The sequence below is a fragment of the Artemia sp. Qi Xiang Cuo genome, chromosome 4, assembly GCF_049724085.1.
Source record: "Artemia sp. Qi Xiang Cuo chromosome 4, ASM4972408v1, whole genome shotgun sequence".
Classification (NCBI taxonomy): domain Eukaryota; kingdom Metazoa; phylum Arthropoda; class Branchiopoda; order Anostraca; family Artemiidae; genus Artemia; species Artemia sp. Qi Xiang Cuo.
The window spans coordinates 7,178,502-7,196,993 of NC_142797.1; the positions used below are offsets into that span (position 1 = coordinate 7,178,502).

The following is an 18,492-nucleotide window of genomic DNA, read 5'->3' on the forward strand; positions in this document are numbered from 1 at the left end:
AAACACCCACTAAAAACTAAAAAACCTAGGTCTGAAAATCCCAAAACAGCCAATTAAATATTCTAATTCATGATTTCAGGCAAGTCAAACAATGAAATACTAAAGTTAACTTCTCAAATAATAAATCCCAGGAACCTAACACCCACGAAAATCTAAAAAACTAGGTCTGAAAACCCAAAGAGCTAATTAACTATTCTAATTCATGATTTCAGGCACTTAAAATCACTAAATACTAAAGTTAACTTCACAAATAATAAACTCCAGGAAACAAACACCCACGAAAACCTAAAAAACCTAGGTCTGAAAATCCTCAAACAGTCAATTAAATATTCTAATGTCTGAAAATCACCAAACAGTCAATTAAATATTCTAATTGATGATTTCAGGCAAGTCAAACCAAGAAATACTAAAGTTAACTTCTCAAATAATAAATCCCAGGAACCTGACACCCATGAAAATCTAAAAAACTATATCTGAAAACCCTAACAGCTAATTAACTATTCTAATTCATGATTTCAGGCACGTCAAACCACGAAATACTATAGTTAATTTCTCAAATAATAAACCCCAGGAACCTAACACCCGCGAAAATCTAAAAAAATAGGTCTGAAAACTCAAACAGCTAATTAACTATTCTAATTCATGATTTCAGGTACGTCAAACCAAAAAATACTAAAGTTAACTTCTCAAATAATAAACTCCAGGAAACAAACATCCACGAAAAACTAAAAAACCTATGTCTGAAAACCCTAAACAGGCAATTAACTATTCTAATTCATGATTTCAGGCACTTAAAACCACAAAATACTAAAGTTAACTTCTCAAATAATAAACCCCAGGAGTCAAACATCCACGAAAATCTAAAAAACCTAGGTCTGAAAACCCTAAACAGCTAATTAAATATTCTAATTTATGATTTCAGTCAAGTAAAACCACAAAATATTAAAGTTAACTTCTCAAAAAATAAACCCCAGGAGTCAATCAAACGCGAAAAACTAAAAAAACCTAGGTTTGAAAATCCTTAAGCAGCTAATTAAATATTCTAGTTCATGATTTCAGGCACTTCAAATACGAAATACTAAAGGTAACGTCTCAAATAATAAGTTCCAGGAACCTAATGCACACAAAAATCTATACAACTAGGTCTGAAAACCCAAACAGCTAATTAACTATTCTAATTCATGATTTCAGGCACGTAAAACCACAAAATACTAAAGTTAACTACTCAAATAATAACCCCCAGGAGTCAAACACACACGAAAATCTAAAAAACCTAGGTCTGAAAATTCCCAAACAGCCAATTAAATATTCTAATTCATGATTTCAGGCAAGTCAAACTATGAAATACTAAAGTTAACTTCTCAAATAATACATCCCAGGAGCCTAACACCAACGAAAATCTAAAAAACTGGGTCTGAATACCCAAACCTCTTATCAACTATTCTAATTAATGATTTTAGGCACGTCAAATCACAAAATACTAAAGCTAACTTCTCAAATAATAAATACCGGGAACCAAACACGCAGGAAAATCTAAAAAAACGTAGGTCTGAAAACCCAACTTGGACTTGCAAACACCAACCCGGACATGCAAACAAAAAGAATCAGACATGTAAACAGAGAAAGACAGGCACTTTAGACATTCAAACCAACAAAGACAAATTCTTCAACTTGCAAACATCAGCCCAGGCCTTCCCCTTGAGGTAGATCCCGTTTATTTTCGCTTATGAGTATTTTTAGTTTTCCCTCTAAAATTAAACCCCTCCCCTCCCCTGCCCTCAAAAATGTGGGAACGAAGGGCCTTTGAGCCTTCTCCTTGAGGCAGATCCCCGTTTATTTTTGATTATGAGTATTTTTGGTTTTCCCTCCAAAAATGACCCCCGGCCTCTCCAGCCCCTCAGACCTGGAGGACCGAAGGACCGCTGAGCCTTGCCCATGAGACTGATCCCGTTTATTTTCGATTCTGAGTATTTTTGGTTTTCCCTCTGAAATTGACTCCCCCTCCCCAGTCCTAAGAAATGTGGGAACCAAGGGCCACTGAGCCATCCCCTTGAGCAAGATCTCGTTTATTTTCCATTCTGAGTATTTTTGGTTTTTCCTCCAAAATTGACCTCCCCCCTCCCCTGCCCTCAGAAATGGGGGAACGAAGGGTCTCCGAGTCTTCCCCTTGAGGCAGATCCCGTTTATTTTCGATTCTGAGTATTTTTGGTTTTCCCTCCAAAATTGACTCCCCCTCTCCCCTGCCCTCAGAAATGGAGGAAGGAGGGGCGTCTGAGCCTTGCCCTTGAGGCAGATCCCATTTATTTTCGATTCTGAGCATTTTTGGTTTTCACTCCAAAATTGACTCTCCCCCCGTCCCCTGCCCTCAGAAATTGGGGAACGAAGGGCCTCTGAGCCTTGCCCTTGAGGCAGATCCTATTTATTTTCGATTCTGAGCATTTTTGTTTTTCCCTCCAAAGTTGACCCTCCCCCCTCCCCTGCCCGCAGAAATGGGGGAACGAAGGGCCTCTGAGCCTACCCCTTTAGGCAGATCCCATTTATTTTCGATCCTGAGTATTTTTAATTTTCCCTCCAAAATTGACACATCGGAGAGGTAAGGCTAGGTCAATTCACAATGTCATTCTATCATCATTAGCCACTTTCATAGACTGATGTTGTTTCAAATTTATAACAAATTACCTGAGTTAACAACCCCTTCGGGGTTACCTTAACTGTTAATCAGTTTAATCCTTTTTTCTCCACAGTCATACAATCCAATCACTAATTAGAATCATTCACACTCCTATTATTCAAAACATTAATTAATATCGTTCATAGTGTCCAATTTGCGAATCCCTTTTTGCAAAAATGTCAAATACTCACTCTCTTTGAAAAACTAAACCAGACTATATCCACTAAACCAGACTATACCCACCAAACCAGTCCTTGCTATAGCTTCCATAGAATTCCATATGCCATGTGAGGGAGCTCTGAATCTCTTTGAAAAGGTGTAAACATCTCGTAGAAATGTTTACCTATAGGACCGGTAGAAATGTCTTGCTATAGGACCGGTAGTTGTATAACCTTGATTACTACTATTGGCTTAGAGTAATTAGAGTGAAGTCAACCGCATACTCAACAAGGGTATCCTCAAACAATCCCCACGCCCCTGTAGCTCCTCAGTCATCGTAGGTTAAAAAATGTTGACGAGGGCTAGTGGTCAAAAATAAATATCTGCAACAAATTAAAATGAAGTGGCTTGGTTGTGCATCCCAGTCGACGAAAGGGGATCTAACATATGTGAGCATTTGATGAAAAGAGACTCAGACTTGAAAAAGACGAATTTTTAAAAGAGACTGAATCTTGACCTTCTCTGTTACGAATTCACACTTGCTAAGTTTCCACTCCAACTTACGCGTGCCCTAGGTAGAATGAATCTTTAAATATAATAATTTCTATACCTGTAATTTATTTTAATTAATCGAACCTAGGACACACGTTAGGTTTTTTTAGATTCATTTTACTAAAATCCCATATCAGAACCTTATTCAGACATCTACGTACACTAGCATATAGCAGACATCTTGATTTGTGCCTTGGTATTGTCAGGTGAATCACCATATGGATTTCGTTTAAGTGCGAGCTTCCTTTTTTTTGGGGGGGGGGATCTAGAACATGTGTGCGTTTTCTCTCTTTTTGATACTTTTTGTTTAAGTTAGTTGTTGTAGCTTTTTTTGCTCGTTGACAGAACTCCGGGCGTGAAACCGAAATATTCGGACTTTTATTATTATTTTTGTATAAACATATTTTAATTAATTTTCACTGTCTTACTAAAAAAATTACTTGTTTGTATATATTTTCATTTCAACTGTAAATGGAAAGGGAATGTGGTTTAAAAAGTGTAATATGTGTGTAAAACCTGATTTTGTTTAAGTTCGATCTCTGTTTATCAATTGATTTTACTGAGATGCCACACTTGTTCCTCGCAAATTGCAATAGATTCAAAGCTAAAAAGAAGGTTCTCAAGCCTGCTGGTCAAGGTCTCCGCCAAAGACTACAGCTAGTTTGCATGTTTTCACCGGCGAAGGTAAAACACTGTCCTCACAAGGTCCTTTTTTTCCTTATCAGCGTTCGACTGTGGTAGACACAGTATCTTTACTTCAATTATAATGGGCCATAAACTCAAACATAATGGCAATGAAGTCCTAAGGATCCGTCGAAATCTTCACACATTAGTTGCCGAACTTCTATTACTCAAACCACCTTTAAAATTTGGCACAAAATTTTAGAAAAATACCCCGAGTTCTTCAAAAAACGGGAAAAAAATCCATAAAATCAATATAATCTAAAAGCTTAGTTCCATCTTTCCAAATTGGAGGAAGCCTAATTTGATCAGCGTTCCCACACTGCTAGCTTAGATAAAAGAATTAAAGTTTTAGTGAATGAAAATGCAAGTTTCAAACCCCGATTTTTGATTCTTACGGATGAATCCCTAGCCCGGGCTATGGCTCTTGGATAGGCTTCCTAATTTGGAGATCGAACGGCAAAATGCAACAATTTAGAATGTAACTTCTGAAAAAGAAAATGCTGTTGCTGCTTTGTTTGCAGCCGCTCTGCTTTTTTAGCTGCTCCTCTTAAAAAAAGCTGCTGATTTGTTTGAAGACATGGCCTGGAACAACCTACACTGCCACAGTTAAATGTGATATAATGTAAGAAAGATGGCAAACATTTTAAGTTAAACGTGGAGATCAAGAAGCAAAAAAGGTCAATTACGGAATGCAAAAAAACTCAAAGGATAAGGCGATTGGCCCACTCAAAGAACTGCTTCTTAGTGATGATTTAACCCCCCCCCCCCCCCCACTCCCTAAATTGCATCGTACTACAACCTTACTACTCACACGAAGAGTCTGGCCGATCTTTTAGTATTTAAGTCACTCAAAAGCCACACACGCTTAAGTTACATTATTAATTTTGTTTGCTACCTTTCAACAACTTTGATTTTAGGAGTTCAACTTTTTAAACAATTTCCTCTCTAAGTTTCTCGGTACTTCACTTCATTTAACTACCTGGTTCACCCTGTCGCTCTGCTTCAACAAAAAAAACTATTTTCACCCCAACAAAATTTTCAACATAAAGATATCACAATTGATATGTTAAGTAAGTAAAACTCCTCCCTCCATCCCCCTTTTCACCCCTCATTTTGCAAAGTCTATCTTCCTAATTTTGAAGGAAAATGTAGTCTTTTCTTTTTACTAAATTGTATTTTTGTTTTTTAGTCACAAAGACTAAATTATCTTTGCGTATTTTATTACTTGGTTTATTTTTTTTACAAATTTTAGTCTTAATTAATTTTAATCTTTTCAAAATTCAGATTTTTCTGGTTGATCAGAAATAAAATTGCTGATCGACCCAAATATGTGATGAACGCTCTAATATGTGGGTCTCCATGTTGCTCCAATCTTGTGATTTAAACGCAGTGACGGTAGTTAAATATTTTCAGGATGACACAACTATATAATACACCAACTCTAGCATAGGTCATGGTGAGAAGAGTCACAGATAGTACAGTAATAATACGGAAAAAAAAATGCCCGAACCAGGAACAATTTGATAAAGTAATGCTTTCTTCACCATCCGCACTAGAAAAAAGCGCTGAACAACATATTCAAAATCCCCATCTCTAACGCGTTGTGAAATTTGTTTTTTTTTTTCGTTATTTTTGTTACATTCATTTTATTATTCATGAAAAAATGAAGTTTCACGAAATGAGTGGTTGATACGTCTATCTGTATCAGAATTGAGAGCTGAAACCGTTTCTGATGTTAATTTTTCTTATAAACGTCAAATAAAATGAAAAAAGCCATTTTTAGTAAAAAAAAAAGCTAAATCTCGCTATTTTTGGCAAAAAAAAAACTAAGTGATAACCATGATATCTTTTTTTGCAATTTCTAGAGCTATTAGAGCTCACATTCTCGTGAGCTCGGCTGTCTACGCTCATCTTTTAGGACAAGATGCGGGAACTTCGGATACTTTCGGCCTTTAGAAACTCTTCAACGACACCCTTGAGGGAAAAGTGTCCCCCAGAGACCTTGACGAAGCACCAGAGCTGGGACTACTGGAAAGTATTATCAAACAGAAGATTGAAGACCTACGAGATCACCGAACAGCAATGCTCTGGCTGCAGTACCTCGACATGGTTGAAAAGCTTCTCAAGTTTATACGTGCCGAGAGACTGGGCCTATGGGACCTGTATTTGCAGGTTGCAGCAGAAATGCTTTCCTACCTAGCCGCATCTGGGCACAACCTTTACGTGAAATCTGTCTGGTTGTACATCCAAGAGATGACAAAACTTCAAAGTCGTCACCCAAAAATGTTTCAGATGTTCAGTGAGCAAGGACACACGATTAGAAGGTCAGATCGGCTCTGGGCCGGCCTCTCAGCAGACTTAGTTATTGAACAAGAGTACATACGTAGCCTAAAGACATCAGGAGAACTGACTGGTGGGGGTGGCATGACTGAAGAACAGAGAGCGATTTGGGTCCTATCGAGGCCAGTCGTGTCTTGAGGTCAACCTGTTGATGCAGAACCTGACGAATATCTGCTATTCTACAAGCGAGCAGTATCGTGACTCGAGTCTGAACAGACAAACCCATGACTGTGAAGATACTACAAAGTTGGTAGATTTCTTCGAAGTGTCATCCCCACTCAAAGGCAATGTACAACTGAGAAACGTTGCAAATGAAATATCTTCATCTCCATGCCTGAATGTTGACGAAGCTGAATCTGCTGGGAAAAAAATCTTAGACAAGATGTCAGAAAAGACCTTGAAGGAACACGTCTTTAAAAAGAAAGACCAAGTGACTTTGATGGCCACAAAAAAGTCGGGCTCTTCTGAGGTGGCGCACATCGACCCGGTGCTACTTTTTCAGAGGTTCATTATCATTGCCAAGAGGTCTAGTCTCAAGGAAGATTATTTCAAGCTTGAGCTCTAAACCATTCCTCCTACTGTTTTCGAAACAAACATATTCATTCGAAAGGCCAACAAGGCCAACCTAGCAAAAGGAGTTTATCGGTCATACGGGTTTGATGCCCAGTTCCCAAGACCAGTGGAAATTGTCAGCTTCATCTTTAACGGGGGCACCCTTCTCCATCAGATCCCGTGAAAGGTCGCTTCCACATACAAGGCTATCATGTCTTTGTACATTCATTACGTCGAAAAAAAGTATCTCCGTCCAGTTGTCGTCTTCGACGGATTCGACGGCGGTCCGTCAATCGAAGATGCAACCCATTTGCGTCGAGCTGGATCTGTCGGCCGCGAAGTGTTATTTACCGAAGACATGAATCTTTGCATGAAGAAAGTGGAGTTTCTTTCATGCAAGGAGAACAAATCGCGTTTTCTGAAGATTCTTGGAAACGCTCTGGTAGCCAGCGGTTGCGATGTATACCACTCTGAAGGAGATGCTGATCTAGACATAGTGAAGAAGGCTACGGAAACTGCACTCCATAGCGACACCATTGTGGTTGCTAATGACACAGATGTTCTCGTCCTCCTCATCTGTCATTTAGACACGAGTTCAAATCGAGTTTACTTCTCGCCGGAAAAGAAATTCGGAAGTGAATGCTCAGCTTAGGATGTTTGTCAGATAAAAGACAAGCTAGGATCAGAATTTTGCCAGCTGATGCCGTTCTGTCGCGCCATACTGGGTTGCGACAAAACATCGTACCTTTATGGCATCGGAAAAGGAAAAGCTCTTCAGCTATTGTTATCCAGCTCGAGTTTCAGAGGTGCCGGTACCCTGTTTACCGAAAAATCTGCATCTCGTGATGACATAGCTGCGGCTGGAGAGAAAGCTATGCTGATACTCTACAACTACCAGGATCTACCAAGTCTTGACACTGCCAGGAACCAAGTTTTCCAGAGGAAAGTCAATACTGCCACCTCATTCGTACACCCACAAGAGCTGCCTCCGACTATGATGGCAGCGAAGTATCATTCGTTGAAAGTCTACAGCCAGGTTCAGATTTGGCTAGGGAAGACGGTTGACCCCCTAAGCTGGGGATGGAATCTTCAAGGCAATGAAGTTTTAGAGCCAAAAATGATGGATCTCACCGCTGCTCCTCCTTATCTTCTAAAGACAGTGAAGTGTTCTTACTGAGCTGATGGATGCGACAGTGAGAGATGCTCCTGCCAAAAAAACGGCCTGGAATGCACCATAGCTTGTCGAGTATGTAGAGGAATTTCGCGCAACAACGCGAAGTGTCAAGAAGATGAATTTTCGGAGGATTAGATTTAAGCCTGTGATTTTTGTTCCTTTGATCAATCAGATGTGCAATTTTCTTATGTTTTATTACGAATAATTTTTACCATGTGGTTTTTTTTGGTGATGAAGGTGAATGGATTTTGATCTCAAATGCCTGCAAAGAGCAAGCTTTTTGGGGAAGGGTGGGGAGGATGGGTATTAAAAAGATCTTGAAGTATCTCAAAAAACCCAGCTTGTCAACTCAAAACTGATCTAGAAACTTCTATCAAACGCTTGTTTTTTTTTTTACCTAAAAAGTTAAAATTTGTTCATTTTTGTTCAAAAACAGAGTATTTCTGATTTATTTTTGATATTTAGGAGAAACTAACATCCCATATCGTTGAAGCTTTTAAATCTTATACAGAAAGACATATCAAACACCGGTTTTGTGATATTTCATTTTTTTCCGACAAAATAAAATATAAAAATAAACAAAAACGGCGAAAAAAAAAAATTTCGCAACGAGTTAGAGATGGGGATTTTGGATATGTTGTTCAGCGATTTTTCCTGGTCTGGATAGTGAAGAAAGCATTACTTTATCAATTTGTTCCTGGTCAAACCTTATTATTCCTGTACTAAGAGGACAGTTTGGGAGGCTAAATCGAATATTTTATTTTGTTTCTAATTAAATACCATTTGTTGTTGACAATCTGTACTGGTTTTAGGTAAGAATATTTAGACAAAGCACAATTATGTGTGGTGTTGCTGTTTGTTTTACATCTATCGGTAACTATCACTTTTTAAACCTTTTATTCAGATTCAAGTCTATTCATAGTTCCCTCACATTTATGTAACACCAATACTGCTTTTTATTATTAAGTTTCTGCTACTTCAATTTTTCTTTATTTAAAGCCCCAAAGTCCGTCACACCTACATTATCTCATTAATCTTTATTACAACTACTTATTAATTTTTTTTTAATTAACTTTTACTTAGATTCTCCTGCATTTTTCTAAGAATGTTTCCACATTTATTTATTTAATTTTAAACTCAAGCTTGATTATGTTACTACTTCTTTTCTTCATTTACCCGCGCAAGAAGCAACAAACGCTTCCACTAAATTTCCACTCTTTAAGTTTTCAATGAAAAAATTTACACATGAGGAGAGGGAGCCGCCAAATTTGTTGATTTCCTTTTTTCTTCCTGATTTCCACTAGTGATCAGATTAGTCATCCCGTTTTTTTTCTGTTTGGCTGAATTACAGCTACCCCTCCCATAAAAAGATCCAATGATCCTTCCCAAGTAGCTGCTGCACAAGTATACAATGCAGTGTAATAGACGCATGGGCACCCATAAGGGGGGGCCGTCCCCCCCTGGCTGAATGATGCTGCCTTATTTTTATATTTTTGTTCTGAGATTTCTATTATATAGCATTAAAAGTGCCAATTAGACGAGGTTTGCCCCCCTGGAATTCAGCGTATGGGCGCCCATGAATAGACGGTCTCTAATTACCGTTCATTTTGTATGGACCGCTCATACTTTTAGGAACAAACAGTCGCCACGAGACAAAATTCCCTGTGAAACTAATAGGTAGGATAGTTGAAAACAGGTTCTCCTACCTAATTGTATCTAATTCTTCCCAACTCACGTATATTAGTCTAGCAGCTTTACACTAGACCCAAATATCAATGGAGTCTCATAGTACTGGTAATTTACCTATCGTTATGGTAAATTACCATTTAGGGTAATGTGCCTCCTACTGACGGGTAAAAACCTGATTCTGACTTTAAATAAATTTTGCCTTACTTACAGTCCAGTAGATTAACGAAGTAGATACCCATATACAGTGCAAACACTGGGAACGGAACGGTATATATAAAACTGTACATTATTTAATATCTATAGAAGGGTTCATAGTTTGATGCTTTGACCAATCATAATCTTGGATTAAACTTTCATACCAGCAATGATTTTTCAAGCAGTTTTTTTTATTTAAAATATGACACCAAAGTTCTTGCTTCATGTAATCCAGAACATCATTATGTATTGTTGTATTTGAGCATCATTATGTACTGAACATCATTATATTTTTAAGGGGCGCTTCCGAATTACATGAAGTTCTTACTTCATGTAATCCAGAATATCATTATGTATTATAGTATTTAAGCATCATTATCAAGGAGGCACACTTGTGCCTCTATAAAGAGGCGACCCACCACAATGTTAAGCGATTTCAGGTCCTAGAGGTCGCAGAGAGACGGCGGTAATCGCATTTTGTAGCCCAAGCTCAAACTAAGAAACTTGCAAAATTTCATCCTCCTCCGACTTTATCTTCATGGGGTAAACTAGGCCGGAAGTTTCGACCCTCCCACCACAGCCCCCCTTTAACGTTGTCCGATTGAGCTGAAATTTAGAGGTTGAGCTTTCCTAGGGCCCGGGAGCTTATCCTCGAAATTTCAGCTCAATCCAATCACTCCTTCCCTGTTTTCAAAAAACCAAATATAGCCACTTAAAATTCATTTCTTTTTTTTTTTCTTATCCACGCCTACAGGCCACAGTTGGCAACTGATCCGGGTGAATGAGGACTCATTCGAAGCAGAATTCGACCTGTTAGGGCCTTTTGATATTATCAGACTGAAAAAATTATCCCCCGAATATACATTTACGAAAAACCTCGTTTTCCTATAATAGCCCATGTTAATTTTTCCCACCACAGCCCCCCTTTAACGTTGTCTGATCGGGCTGAAATTTAGAGGATGAGCTTTCCTGGGGCCTGGGAGCTTATCCGCGAAATTTCAGCTCAATCTGATCACTCCTTCCCTGTTTTCCAAAAACCAAATATCAAGTTTTGTGGGTATTTGCTTGCGTCAAAAATAGATTCCATTTACTAAAAAACAATTACAATTGTGTCTCTTTAGTCCAGCGGTTGATACTCCAGACTGTCAGGCGGAAAACCCGGGTTCGATTCACCGTCAAAGCAAATTTTTTATATACTGAATTTAAACTTTAAAAAAGAAACTCAGTTTCTTTTTTAAATTATTTGAAAAAAAATACGTTTTCTAAAGAGTTAAAGAGACTGAGTTACAAGGTCGACCCTTAAAACGTACAGGGATTAGGAGGCACAGTTGGGGGGCTGTTAAAGAGGCTGAGTCACAAGTTCGAACCTTAAAACGTACAGGGATTAGGAGGCACCCTGTACGACGTGATTTGAGTATTCAGGAATTAAAAGCCTTAACACAAGAATGTTCAAGAGCGGGGGGTTTGGGGGGCGGCAGCCCCACACTCCTAACGTAGCAAGCAATTAGTAAACTGTACAAAAACGTGCAGAAATTATTTGAAAAAAACTACGTTTTCTAAAGAGTTAAAGAGGCTGAGTTACAAGGTCGAACCTTAAAACGTACAGGGATTAGGAGGCACAGATGGGGGCTGCCGCCCCCAAACCCCCGCTTTCGCAGCCTTTAAAAAAAAAAGTTCTTTAAACTGAAAGTAAGGAGCGACATTAAATCTTAAAACGAACAGAATTTATTCCGTATATGAAAGGGGCTGTGCCCTCCACAACGCCACGCGATTTAAGATTAATTTTTTATTTTTAAAAAAAAATATTTTTTTTAAATTAAAAAATTATCGTAAATATATAGGAGTTTATGATGTCCCATCCACTGTAATATAAAGAAAAAATTATTTTCGTTTTAATATTTAATTTCGCTCCTTACTTTCAGTTTAAAGAACTTTTTTTTATTTAAAGACTGCGAAAGCGGGGGTTTGGGGGCGGCAGCCCCCAACTGTGCCTCCTAATCCCTGTACGTTTTAAGGTTCGACCTTGTAACTCAGCCTCTTTAACTCTTTAGAAAACGTAGTTTTTTTCAAATAATAGTTTTAAGGGGCGCTTCCGAATTACATGAAGTTCTTACTTCATGTAATCCAGAACATCATTATGTATTGTTGTATTTGAGCATCATTATGTATTGAACATCATTATATTTTTAAGGGGCGCTTCCAAATTACCTGAAGTTCTTACTTCATGTAATCCAGAACATCATTATGTATTGTTGCATTTGAACATCATTATGTATTGAACATCATTATATTTTTCAGGGGCGCTTCCGAATTACATGAAGTTCTTACTTCATGTAATCCAGGACATCATTATTTATTGTTGTATTTGAGCATCATTATGTATTGAACATCATTATATTTTTAAGGGGCGCTTCCAAATTACATGAAGTTCTTACTTCATGTAATCCAGGACATCATTATGTATTGTTGTATTTGAGCATCATTATGTATTGAACATCATTATATGTTTCAGGGGCGCTTCCGAATTACATGAAGTTCTTACTTCATGTAATCCAGGACATCATTATGTATTGTTGTATTTGAGCATCATTATGTATTGAACATCATTATATTTTTAAGGGGCGCTTCCAAATTACATGAAGTTCTTACTTCATGTAATCCAGGACATCATTATGTATTGTTGTATTTGAGCATCATTATGTATTGAACATCATTATATTTTTAAGGGGCGCTTCCAAATTACATGAAGTTCTTACTTCATGTAATCCAGGACATCATTATGTATTGTTGTATTTGAGCATCATTATGTATTGTTGTAATTGAGCATCATTATGAATTGTTGTATTTTAGCATCATTATGTATTGAACATCATTATATTTTTAAGGGGCGCTTCCGAATTACATGAAGTTCTTACTTCAAGTAATCAAGAACATCATTATGTATTGTTGTATTTGAGAATCATTATGTATTGAACATCATTATATTTTTAAGGGGCGCTTCCGAATTACATGAAGTTCTTACTTCATGTAATCCAGAACATCATTATTTATTGTTGTATTTGAGCATCATTATGTATTGAACATCATAATATTTTTAAGGGGTGCTTCCGAATTACATGAAGTTCTTACTTCATGTAATCCAGAACATCATTATGTATTGTTGTACTTGAGCATCATTATGTATTGAACATCATTATATGTTTCAGGGTATCTTACTTCATGTAATCCAGAACATCATTATGTATTGTTGTTTTTGAGCATCATTATGTATTGAACATCATTATATGTTTCAGGGGCGCTTCCGAATTACATGAAGTTCTTACTTCATGTAGTCCAGAACATCATTATGTATTGTTGTATGTGAGCATCATTATGTATTGAACATCATTATATTTTTAAGAGGCGCTTCCGAATTACATGAAGTTCTTACTTCATGTAATCCAGAACATCATTATGTATTGTTGTATCTGAGCATCATTATGTATTAAATATCATATTTTTAAGGGGCGTTTCCGAATTACATGAACTTCTTACTTCATGTAATCCAGAACATCATTATGTATTGTTGTATCTGAGCATCATTATGTATTGAATATCATATTTTTAAGGGGCGTTTCCGAATTACATGAACTTCTTACTTCATGTAATCCAGAACATCATTATGTATTGTTGTATTTGAGCATCATTATGTATTGAACATAATTATATGTTTCAGGGGCGCTTCCGAATTACATGAAGTTCTTACTTCATGTAATCCAGAACATCATTATGTATTGTTGTATCTGAGCATCATTATGTATTGAATATCATATTTTTAAGGGGCGTTTCCGAATTTAATGTCGGAAAGATTTAATGTCGCTCCTTACTTTCAGTTTTAAAGAACTTTTTTTTTATTTAAAGGCTGCGAAAGCGGGGGGTTTGGGGGGCGGCAGCCCCCCAACTGTGCCTCCTAATCCCTGTACGTTTTAAGGTTCGACCTTGTAACTCAGCCTCTTTAACTCTTTAGAAAACGTAGTTTTTTTCAAATAATATTTTTAAGGGGCGCTTCCGAATTACATGAAGTTCTTACTTCATGTAATCCAGAACATCATTATGTATTGTTGTATTTGAGCATCATTATGTATTGAACATCATTATATTTTTAAGGGGAGCTTCCGAATTACATGAAGTTCTTACTTCATGTAATCCAGAACATCATTATGTATTGTTGTATTTGAGCATCATTATGTATTGAACATCATTATATGTTTCAGGGGCGCTTCCGAATTACATGAAGTTCTTACTTCATGTAATCCAGGACATCATTATGTATTGTTGTATTTGAGCATCATTATGTATTGAACATCATTATATTTTTAAGGGGCGCTTCCAAATTACATGAAGTTCTTACTTCATGTAATCCAGAACATCATTATGTATTGTTGTATTTGAGCATCATTATGTATTGTTGTATTTGAGCATCATTATGCATTGTTGTATTTAAGCATCATTATGTATTGAACATCATTATATTTTTAAGGGGCGCTTCCGAATTACATGAAGTTCTTACTTCAAGTAATCCAGAACATCATTATGTATTGTTGTATTTGAGAATCATTATGTATTGAACATCATTACATTTTTAAGGGGCGCTTCCGAATTACATGAAGTTCTTACTTCATGTAATCCAGAACATCATTATTTATTGTTGTATTTGAGCATCATTATGTATTGAACATCATAATATTTTTAAGGGGTGCTTCCGAATTACATGAAGTTCTTACTTCATGTAATCCAGAACATCATTATGTATTGTTGTACTTGAGCATCATTATGTATTGAACATCATTATATGTTTCAGGGTATCTTACTTCATGTAATCCAGAACATCATTATGTATTGTTGTTTTTGAGCATCATTATGTATTGAACATCATTATATGTTTCAGGGGCGCTTCCGAATTACATGAAGTTCTTACTTCATGTAGTCCAGAACATCATGATGTATTGTTGTATTTGAGCATCATTATGTATTGAACATCATTATATTTTTAAGAGGCGCTTCCGAATTACATGAAGTTCTTACTTCATGTAATCCAGAACATCATTATGTATTGTTGTATCTGAGCATCATTATGTATTAAATATCATATTTTTAAGGGGCGTTTCCGAATTACATGAACTTCTTACTTCATGTAATCCAAAACATCATTATGTATTGTTGTATCTGAGCATCATTATGTATTGAATATCATATTTTTAAGGGGCGTTTCCGAATTACATGAACTTCTTACTTCATGTAATCCAGAACATCATTATGTATTGTTGTATTTGAGCATCATTATGTATTGAACAACATTATATGTTTCAGGGGCACTTCCGAATTACATGAAGTTCTTACTTCATGTAATCCAGAACATCATTATGTATTGTTGTATCTGAGCATCATTATGTATTGAATATCATATTTTTAAGGGGCGTTTCCGAATTACATGAACTTCTTACTTCATGTAATCCAGAACATCATTATGTATTGTTGTATCTGAGCATCATTATGTATTGTTGTATTTGAGCATCATAATGTATTGTTGTATTTGAGCATCAATATGCATTGTTGTATTTAAGCATCATTATGTATTAAACATCATTATATTTTTAAGGGGCGCTTCCGAATTACATGAAGTTCTTACTTCATGTAATCCTGAAAATCATTATGTATTGTTGTATTTGAGCATCATTATGTATTGTTGTATTTGAGCATCATTATGCATTGTTGTATTTAAGACAATTGGGGTAGTGGATTCAGTGTTACTGCAGTGGCGACGTAGACCAACATTTGCGATTCTGCTGGAGTATCGTATCCTATTTTTAGACAGCGGTTATCAAAGATTACTGTATCACAGAGTTGAGACACCTTCAGTGATGGATGGTTAACTTATGATAAGCTTGGGAACAGTTAAAATTAGATGGCGAAATTGTAAATCTGTGGAAGCTCTTAATATTCAAAATTCCCGGTGTTTGCGCTATACAGGGGTTTCTACTTCTTGAATTTACTGGACCCGGAAGCGCCCCTTAAAAATATAATGATGTTCAATGCATAATAATGCTCAAATACAGCAATACATAATGATGTTCTGGATTACATGAAGCTCAGAAGCGCCTTCATGTAATTCGGAAGCGCCCCTTAAAAATATAATGATGTTCTGGATTACATGAAGTAAGAACTTCATGTAATTCGGAAGCGCCCCTTAAAATATAATGATGTTCAATACATAATGATGCTCAAATAAAACAATACATAATGATGTTCTGGATTACATGAAGTAAGAACTTCATGTAATTTGGAAGCGCCCCTCAAAAATACAATGATGTTCAATACATAATGATGCTCAAATACAACAATACATAATGATGTTCTGGATTACATGAAGTAAGAACTTCATGTAATTCGGAAGCGCCCCTTAAAAATATAATGATGTTCAATACATAATGATGCTCAAATACAACAATACATAATGATGTTCAGGATTACATGAAGTAAGAACTTCATGTAATTCGGAAGCGCTCCTTAAAAATATAATGATGTTCAATACATAATGATGCTCAAATACAACAATATATAATGGTGTTCTGGATTACATGAAGTAAGAACTTCATGTAATTCGGAAGCGCCCCTTAAAAATATAATGATGTTCAATACATAATGATGCTTAAATACAACAATGCATAATGATGTTCTGGATTACATGAAGTAAGAAGTTCATGTAGTTCGGAAGCGCCCCTTAAAAATATAATGATGTTCAATACATAATGATCCTCAAATACAACAATACATAATGATGTTCTGGATTACATGAAGTAAGAACTTCATGTAATTCGGAAGCGCCCCTTAAAAATATAATAATGTTCAATACATAATGATGCTCAAATACAGCAATACATAATGATGTTCTGGATTACATGAAGCTCAGAAGCGCCTTCATGTAATTCGGAAGCACCCCTTAAAAATATAATGATGTTCTGGATTACATGAAGTAAGAACTTCATGTAATTCGGAAGCACCCCTTAAAAATATAATAATGTTCAATACATAATGATGCTCAAATACAACAATACATAGTGATGTTCTGGATTACATGAAGTAAGAACTTCATGTAATTCGGAAGCGCCCCTTAAAAATATAATGATGTTCAATACATAATGATGCTTAAATACAACAATACATAATGATGTTCAAATACAACAATACATAATGATGCTCAAATACAACAATACATAATGATGTTCTGGATTACATGAAGTAAGTAGTTCATGTAATTCGGAAGCGCCCCTTAAAAATATAATGATGTTCAATACATAATGATGCTCAAATACAACAATACATAATGATGTTCTGGATTACATGAAGTAAGAAGTTCATGTAATTCGGAAGCGTCCCTTAAAAATATAATGATGTTTAATACATAATGATGCTCAAATACAACAATACATAATGATGTTCTGGATTAACTGTGTTGATTTGGCCATGTCATAAGAAGACCCAATGACCCCATCCCTAGGCAGGTCCTTCGAGCTGATTCTTTGCCAAATTGGCGTAGGCTTCCTGGCGGACAACCAATGAACTCGTGGGCAATTCTCAAAAACAACCTCCCAATTGGCTTATTTCAAAAGTTTGGCAGGAGATGGGATATCGTCTGGCTCCAATTTGCCGAAGAGCTAGCACAAGATTGCAACAGGCTCCACAGACTCCACAGTTAAGTCGCTTGAGGTATTCGCACCTGTTTCCACAACAAGTTAAAATAAAGTACAACGTAAAAACTGCAAAAAACAAGCGTTTTCCTATGAAACTTAAAAAATTGGCGTTCTAGACATACGTCTCAAAATTGCTTAAAAATAATTAGCACGTCGATAAGTGTGTGGATGAAAACGTACATTTCCTTAGTCTATGTTCTTACCTGTTTATTAGGGAACGTTCTAATACAACGAGTTTGGTATTTCAAACTACTCTCTCTTCTTTGTAAAATTTTTAACGCTCTGAGATCCCAAACAAGAACTTTGCGATCGGACGTACCCACAACCAGCTTCTCTCCACTTAAAGCCATAGTATATACCTAAAAGGCAAAGATAATGATTATGACGCGCAAAATAAACCTTTCAGGTGCTAATTTGACCAGTCAATATAAGGACAAAAAATTCTTTAAACAAAATCACTAGTTCTGATTTTAATGAACCATTGGAAACGTCTTTACTGGTTTACATGTTGATTTTTTTCAAAATTATTGGGTATTAGGTTATGCATTTGATGATAAGGAATATTCACATTTTACAATGGACTTGGTGAAATTGGCTTCTCAGAATCTTCATTGGTAAGGATAAAAATTATTTTTAACGTTTATCCTTATTCTTAACTAAACATTTTTGCACTGCAGTCATTCAAATGCAACAATCTAAAAAGCTAAAAAATATAACCAAAAGTGGTAATTTAATATTATAAAAAA

At 36.3% G+C, this 18,492-nt stretch overlaps 1 protein-coding gene across 2 annotated transcripts in view; it reads right to left on the bottom strand.

Moving 5' to 3' along the window:
- The window catches only part of LOC148952731 (mitotic checkpoint protein BUB3-like), a 96,219-nt gene that overhangs the window by 48,637 nt on the left and 29,090 nt on the right, over window positions 1–18,492 (bottom strand). For both annotated transcript variants that reach the window (XM_089087382.1, XM_089087383.1), the window contains exon 4: window positions 17,950–18,105. In XM_089087382.1, coding sequence (XP_088943508.1) covers window positions 17,950–18,105 — 156 coding nt within the window. The remainder of the gene's footprint in view (window positions 1–17,949; window positions 18,106–18,492) is intronic.